Source organism: Pelophylax lessonae (assembly GCF_965119305.1).
Source record: "Pelophylax lessonae genome assembly, chromosome: 2".
Lineage (NCBI taxonomy): Eukaryota > Metazoa > Chordata > Amphibia > Anura > Ranidae > Pelophylax > Pelophylax lessonae.
In genome coordinates this window covers 13005859-13013358 of record NC_138769.1, presented here as the reverse complement: position 1 = coordinate 13013358, position 7500 = coordinate 13005859, and the positions used below count along the sequence as shown (strand labels likewise).

At 48.3% G+C, this 7500-nt stretch overlaps 1 protein-coding gene across 1 annotated transcript in view; it reads right to left on the bottom strand.

Annotated features, from left to right (window-relative positions):
* The window catches only part of WDR3 (WD repeat domain 3), a gene marked incomplete at its 5' end in the record, with an annotated part of 59263 nt that overhangs the window by 45882 nt on the left and 5881 nt on the right, over positions 1-7500 (bottom strand). Inside the window, 6 exons of the mRNA XM_082246256.1 lie at positions 1470-1568; positions 3445-3542; positions 4029-4130; positions 4214-4315; positions 6129-6224; positions 7035-7113. Coding sequence (XP_082102382.1) covers positions 1470-1568; positions 3445-3542; positions 4029-4130; positions 4214-4315; positions 6129-6224; positions 7035-7113 — 576 coding nt within the window. The remainder of the gene's footprint in view (positions 1-1469; positions 1569-3444; positions 3543-4028; positions 4131-4213; positions 4316-6128; positions 6225-7034; positions 7114-7500) is intronic.

Below are 7500 nucleotides of genomic sequence, written 5' to 3'. Positions count from 1 at the left end.
GAGGGAAATGGCAACTAAATGTAACCATTGCTACTACAGGATCCTTTGTTTGCCAATTCCCTCCAGCGTTCTCTAGAATTGTTACATTATATTTCTTATTACAACAATGTATTTATTTCCTATAATCCTCGGTTCCATCTAGTGGCAGAAAGCTTCAGCCATAACTCGGGTCAACCACTTGCAAACCGCAATGCACAGATATGTATTGCGGTCGGGAAAAGGTTAGAGAACACTGGAGGGAAAGGGCAAATAAATGTAACCATTGGTACTACAGGATCCTTTTTTTTTTTTTGCCAATTCCCTCCAGCGTTCTCTAGAATTGTTACATAATATTTCTTCTTACTACAATGTATTTCTTTCCTATAATCCTCAGTTCCATCTAGTGCAGTGGTTCTCAACTCCGGTCCTCAGGACCCACTAACAGGCGAGGTTTGCAAGATAACTGAAATACATCACAGGTGATATCATTTGCTGCTCAGTGATTGCAGTATTCTAGTTTGAATCTCTCCAAGGTAATACTTAAAATCTGGCTTGTTAGTGTGCCCTGAGGACCGGAGTTGAGAACCACTGATCTAGTGGAAAATAGCTTCAGCCATAACCCGGGTAAACCACTTGCAAACCGCAATGCATAGATACATATTGTGGTCGGGAAGTGGTTAGAGAACGCTGGAGGGAAATAGCAAATAAATGTAACCATTGCTACTACAAGATCCTTTTATTGCTAATTCCCTCCAGCGTTCTCTAGAATTGTTACATTATATTTAGTCTTACTACAATGTATTTATTTCCTATAATCCTCAGTTCCATCTAGTGGTAGATAGCTTCAGCCATAACCCGGGTAAAACGCTTGCAAACCGTAACGTATAGATACGTATTATGGTCAGGAAGTGGCTAGAGAACTCTGGAGGGAAAATGGCAAATTAATGTAACCATTGCTACTACAGGATTCTTTTTTTCCCCAATTCCCTCCAGCGTTCTCTAGAATTTTTTAATTGTATTTCTTCTTACTACAGTATATTTATTTCCTATAATCCTCAATTCCATCTAGTGGCGCATAGCTTCAGCCATAACCCGGGTAAGCCACTTGCAAACCGCAATGCATAGATACGTATTGCTGCCAGGAAGTGGCAAGAGAACACTGGAGGGAAATAGCAACTAAATGTAACCAATGGTACTACAGGATCTTTTTTTTGCCAATTCCCTCCAGCGTTCTCTAAAATTGTTACATTTCTTATTACAACAATGTATTTATTTCCTATAATCCTCAATTCCACCTACTGGTCATACCGCGGTACTTTCCTGATCCACTATATATTCATTTTAAATTAACCTGCCTGTAATATTTCACGAACATTCGACCAGAAGAGAAAAATTCATCTGGTTAGTTTACACACAATAAATGTAAATGCAGTTTCGCGAATATTTACACAAATATTTAACAGACCCCCCCACCCTTTGTGTCTTATTACTTGATTTTTGAGGTGGCTTTGATGTTTGTGAGCTTCTGGATTTCGTCTTGGAGCGTCCTCTCTACCGTTGGCTCTTCTGGCTCCGCCCCTTCCTTCGGTCTGAAACACCAAAAACATTACTGTCTACAAATACTTTGTACGCTTATTAATACTACCAGGGGTCTAATTTATAGAAAACGAAGAGACAGCCAATCATACGTCAGCTGTCATTTTCTTACTGTACCTGATAAAAGACAGCTGGTGTCTGATTGGCTGCTATAAGGACCTCCCTGACTTTGCTGCAGCCACATGTCCCAAGCTCCTCCTTCTATACCAGTAACGGTTTGTCTCCACAATCACATCTGTAACAATTCTTTTCCTGTGGTGTCACCGATTGTCACAGCTGCCAGAGGACGTCACCTTAAAGGCCCTCCCCAAATTCACCCCCAAACTTCCCTCTCCCTAAAGATCACTCTCTGGCATTTTTGTTTCCTTTTTCCTTATTTCTGCAGTGAGAAACAGCTTTTATTACTCCTATTGTTGCAGGAGTGGCTGCTTGGAGGCACGCCCCCAGAACTACACCTCCCAAGAGCCATTACCCACATATAGGGTGTGGGTGGGCTGTTGGGAGTTCATGCAGAAGCATGGTTTTGCAGGGAATAAAATCATCGTATTTACAGGGAGGACGACGGAGAGGGGAGGGGGATGGGAGGAGCTATGCAGAGGGACAGAGGGGAGCAGGGGGATGGGAGGAGTTATGAAGAGGGACAGGGCGGGAGACGGGAGGAGTTATGTAGAGGATAAGAGAGGGGCAGGAGGAGTTATGTAGAGGAACAGAGATGGGCGGGAGGAGCTATGGTAGAGGAACAGAGAGGGGCGGGAGGAGCTATGGTAGAGGAACAGAGAGGGGCGGGAGGAGCTATGGTAGAGGAACAGAGAGGGGCGGGAGGAGCTATGGTAGAGGAACAGAGAGGGGCGGGAGGAGCTATGGTAGAGGAACAGAGAGGGGCGGGAGGAGCTATGGTAGAGGAACAGAGAGGGGCGGGAGGAGCTATGGTAGAGGAACAGAGAGGGGCGGGAGGAGCTATGGTAGAGGAACAGAGAGGGGGGCGGGAGGAGCTATGGTAGAGGAACAGAGAGGGGGGCGGGAGGAGCTATGGTAGAGGAACAGAGAGGGGGGCGGGAGGAGTTACGTAGAGGAACAGAGCGGGGCGGGAGGAGTTACGTAGAGGAACAGAGAGGGGGGCGGGAGGAGTTACGTAGAGGAACAGAGCGGGGCGGGAGGAGTTACGTAGAGGAACAGAGCGGGGCGGGAGGAGTTACGTAGAGGAACAGAGCGGAGCGGGAGGAGTTACGTAGAGGAACAGAGCGGGGCGGGAGGAGTTACGTAGAGGAACAGAGCGGGGCGGGAGGAGTTACGTAGAGGAACAGAGCGGGGCGGGAGGAGTTACGTAGAGGAACAGAGCGGGGCGGGAGGAGTTACGTAGAGGAACAGAGCGGGGCGGGAGGAGTTACGTAGAGGAACAGAGCGGGGCGGGAGGAGTTACGTAGAGGAACAGAGCGGGGCGGGAGGAGTTACGTAGAGGAACAGAGCGGGGCGGGAGGAGTTACGTAGAGGAACAGAGCGGGGCGGGAGGAGTTACGTAGAGGAACAGAGCGGGGCGGGAGGAGTTACGTAGAGGAACAGAGCGGGGCGGGAGGAGTTACGTAGAGGAACAGAGCGGGGCGGGAGGAGTTACGTAGAGGAAAAGAGGGGCGGGAGGAGTTATGTAGAGGAAAAGAGAGGGGCGGGAGGAGTTATGTAGAGGAAAAGAGAGAGGCGGGAGGAGTTATGTAGAGAAAGAACTAATTGGTGGCCACTTTCTCATTAGGATGAAAAGAAATATTGGTGGCACCCAACACCACTGATTCTCCCCCAGCACGCCCACTGCACCGCATGGATTCTCCCAGCATTCCACATGAATTTATAGCCGGTCGCCCTCCCGCTGGCACTTACTTGGTTTTCTTTTTGGCCCGTTTCAGCTTCCTCTCCATCTTCTTGCTGATCTCATTCTCATTCAGGACACAGAAGATCTCCAGCTGGGAGTCGTTACCCTGCACACACAGACATGAAGATGGATTGGGTCTGGTTCTCTCGTTCTGACCACAGGAGTTCAAAATCTGAAGTTTAATCTGCTTAAATTTATCGTTTGCCCGGTGATGTCATCACTGGGTCTCTGTGCTTCTCAATGCAATGCAGGCAGATAAAGGCTGGTGGGAGGAGCCAGCAGGGGGCTGTCCTAAAAACATCACAGCACTCTCCTTTCAAAAGCTCTAATTTCTGATGAAAGCAGTGGGCTGGCTCTTAGGAGGAGTTACGCAAATATTGTGTCTTAAAGGGTGGAGTCAGTCTGAAGGAGTGGGCATTCCTAGGCAGGCTGTATTTACATAGGTGATGCCCACATGTGATGCTGAGCCTCCATAATTGAAAGCACTGAAATCCATTGAATGAAAGGGGCGGGGCCAGTCTTGGGAAGAAATGTTCCTTAAAACAACACACAATACAACAGCTCCGCCCATTTTCAGGTGTCGGCCACTCACATGACAAGCCAGGAACCTTCTGGTCCGGTCGGTCCCCAGAGTCACCACTCGGTCCCTCCCTTCCCTCATGATGGATCCGTAGCGCTGGCAGGTCAGGATGCGCTGAAACAGAAGCAGATGATGGCGGTCTATAAAATTCTGTGCTGAATATGGACATCTCCAGGGGCCCTGGGCCCTTCGCTTACCTCTGTCACCTCCTCTGTCCCTTTCTCCTCCTCCTCATCATCTTCCACCGCTGCTGGAGGAACTTTCGATTTTTTCATCTGAGGCTCTTCTGAGTCTTCATGCTGTGCAGATATAATGGAGGAAACCATCAACACACATAATGGGGGGACCTGTGCCCCTCAACGCAGCCTGCCCTGACCTGTGCGCCCCTCAGCGCTGCCTGCCCTGACCTGAGCCCCTCAGCGCTGCCTGCCCTGACCTGTGCCCCTCAGCGCTGCCTGCCCTGACCTGTGCCCCTCAGCGCTGCCTGCCCTGACCTGTGCCCCTCAGCGCTGCCTGCCCTGACCTGTGCCCCTCAGTGCTGCCTGCCCTTACCTGTGCCCCTCAGTTCTGCATGCCCTGACCTGTGCCCCTCAGTGCTGCCTGCCCCCGACCTGTGCCCATCAACGCTGCCTGCCCTGACCTGTGCCCCTCAGCGCTGCCTGCCCTGACCTGTGCCCCTCAGCGCTGCCTGCCCTGACCTGTGCCCCTCAGCGCTGCCTGCCCTGACCTGTGCCCCTCAGCGCTGCCTGCCCTGACCTGTGCCCCTCAGCGCTGCCTGCCCTGACCTGTGCCCCTCAGTGCTGCCTGCCCTTACCTGTGCCCCTCAGTTCTGCCTGCCCTGACCTGTGCCCCTCAGTGCTGCCTGCCCCCGACCTGTGCCCATCAACGCTGCCTGCCCTGACCTCTTTGAGAGCAGCAACATCATTACTGGGTCTATTAAGAAGGGCTGAAAGGATCCGGTGAAAACTTTGCAGCGTTCTTCCTTTGATCTTATTTCACTGCTTCCCAAGCCTTACATGAAAGAACACATCCGCAGCATCCCTTTAGATGGCCATGCTCCTCCCCATGGGCTCCTGCAGACTTTATCTGTGCAATATGCTGATCATTCTTAGAATGTAATCAAGGAACTGATCTTCAAATTGCACAACTAAGTTCTGTAGCACCCAGTGAACCGGTTTCATTCAGTAAAAATGGTCGCTTATACCAAACAACATGTACTGGTATATGCAATCATAATGTGTAAAAAAAAAAAAACAAAGAAATGGTTACACTGTATTGGCCACAGTGTGTTCCAAAAAAAAACTTTCAAACTCCGCCCCCCCCCCCCCCCAGTACTGTCACCAGTCACTGTCCCTGATCAGCACCACACCAGTCATATGTTGATGCTGTACTGCACTGGTGACATGTAAAAAATAAAAAATAATAAATTGTAGAAATTTTTTTTTTTTTTTGAAAATGTCTTCATTTCTCACAAAATTATGACCAAAAAATTACGTCAAAAAACTCGCCATTCCTCTTACTAAATACCTTGGACTGTCTACATTCCAAAAAGGGGACATTTGAGGGATATTTGTCCTGTCCTGCAATTTTCGGGCCTCAAGAAAGGAGATAGACCATCATTACATCAGGAGTGATCCATTTTCAGAGATAGATAGATAGATATATATTATAATATATATATATATATATATTATATCTGTCTGTGGACTCTATAACTTTCCTACAGACTAAATAATATACACTGATTTGGGTACGGGTCAATGGGTGGCCAGCAGCGCTGAGGCACGGGTCAGGGGGCCGGCCCGGGCGCTGAGGCACGGGTCAGGGGGCCGGCCAGGCACGGGTCAGGGGGCCGGCCCTGGCGCTGAGGCAGAGATTAGAATCTTCCCTACATTGGCCAATGCCAGTAAATGGCCTAAAAGCAAGGCTAGGAGGAAAACATGGCTAATGTGACTGGATGCAGGAAAGGTGCACAGCTGTTTTGCTCTCCAAAAGAAACTAAAAAATGACAGGACACAGGAGAGAGCGGATGACCTCAATGGACATAAAGGTCACAGTGGGTGGCATAATGTCACTTACCTCATCCACACAGAACAGTGCAATGTCACTTACCCCATCTACATAGGAGATGCCCCACGCCCTCAGTTCGCTGTCTGCTGAGCCGGTGAGAAGTCGGGTTTCTTCTGAAAGAACCGTCAGACCCCAAACCTAACGAGGGCAGCAAACGGCAGTCAGAGACACATAGAATTTTACATTATAGTACGGTGTTTTACATTATTACATCATACAGCTTCTCTCATTTTAAGGTCTTATTTTATTTATTTTTTGATGATTAAAGTTTTACTTGGGGATGACATAATACTACTACACCATGGTCCTCCACACTCCACCACCAGAATGTGGGCGGGCCCTCTACGTCACAAGGTAGAATGCAGGACCTGCTGTGGTCTGGGTCCTGCATTGTACATGATGACATCAATGAGGGGCGGAGACAAGACCAGCAAGAAGAGCCGATTTGGAGGAATGGTCATCACAAAATAACTGATGGGGGTGGAACACAGCGGGACTGTGGAAGACTGCGGAACCGTGAAGTTAGGCAAGTACTACTTCTCACTTATATCACCCCGCAGAAAAATAGGCACCATACTCCTTACATTCTGCATATGTTGGGGGAGGGGGGAGAGGGCGGGATTTATTTATTCTTGCCTCTAGTTAGACTTTCATTAAATTTCGGATTTTAGCTTTGAATATTGCAGGCACAGACAGAGTCTCTGTAAGATTTCCATTGCCATACGTGTCATAATTGTGGAGATTTTCCATCACTTCCGGTCACTTTAGTGAACACCTGACAGAGGCGCTAACCTCTCTCACCGCTATGATTTCTGACCATTTCTTAGTGACAACAGCATGGAATTGAAAAAATAAAAAATAAAAGACTTTCTTCCTGGATGTGCTTCTAGGGTTCCGGTACAGAATCTAACCGCAAGAGCTGACGCTCTAGAATCCTTCTCCACCTACCTCCGTGCGATGGCCCACCATGGTCTGGAAGCAGTGTTGTGTGTCCAGGTCCCACCATTTCACCAGTGTGTCTTTCCCGCTACATAGAGGATAAAAACAAGGATGCAAAAAATTATATACAATATTATTATATTGGATCAAAAATATTTGATACAAAGTATTCACATTTCTTCAATTTCTATAAATGACAGTTACTGGAGCGGGGACAAACCACATAACACTACTGGGGGTGCTTACAATGATCAGCTTTTATTCATACAGTTTAAATATTTTATCAAAAAGCAAAAAAAAAAAGGGGGAAGATCACTGCTTCCACAGAGAGACCGAGGGTTCTTCTCTACAGAGAGACGGAGGGTTCTTCTCTACAAAGAGACCACTGCTTCAATACAGAGACCAAGGGTTCTTCTCTACAGAGAGACCAAGGGTTCTTCTCTACAGAGAGACCAAGGGTTCTTCTCCACAGAGA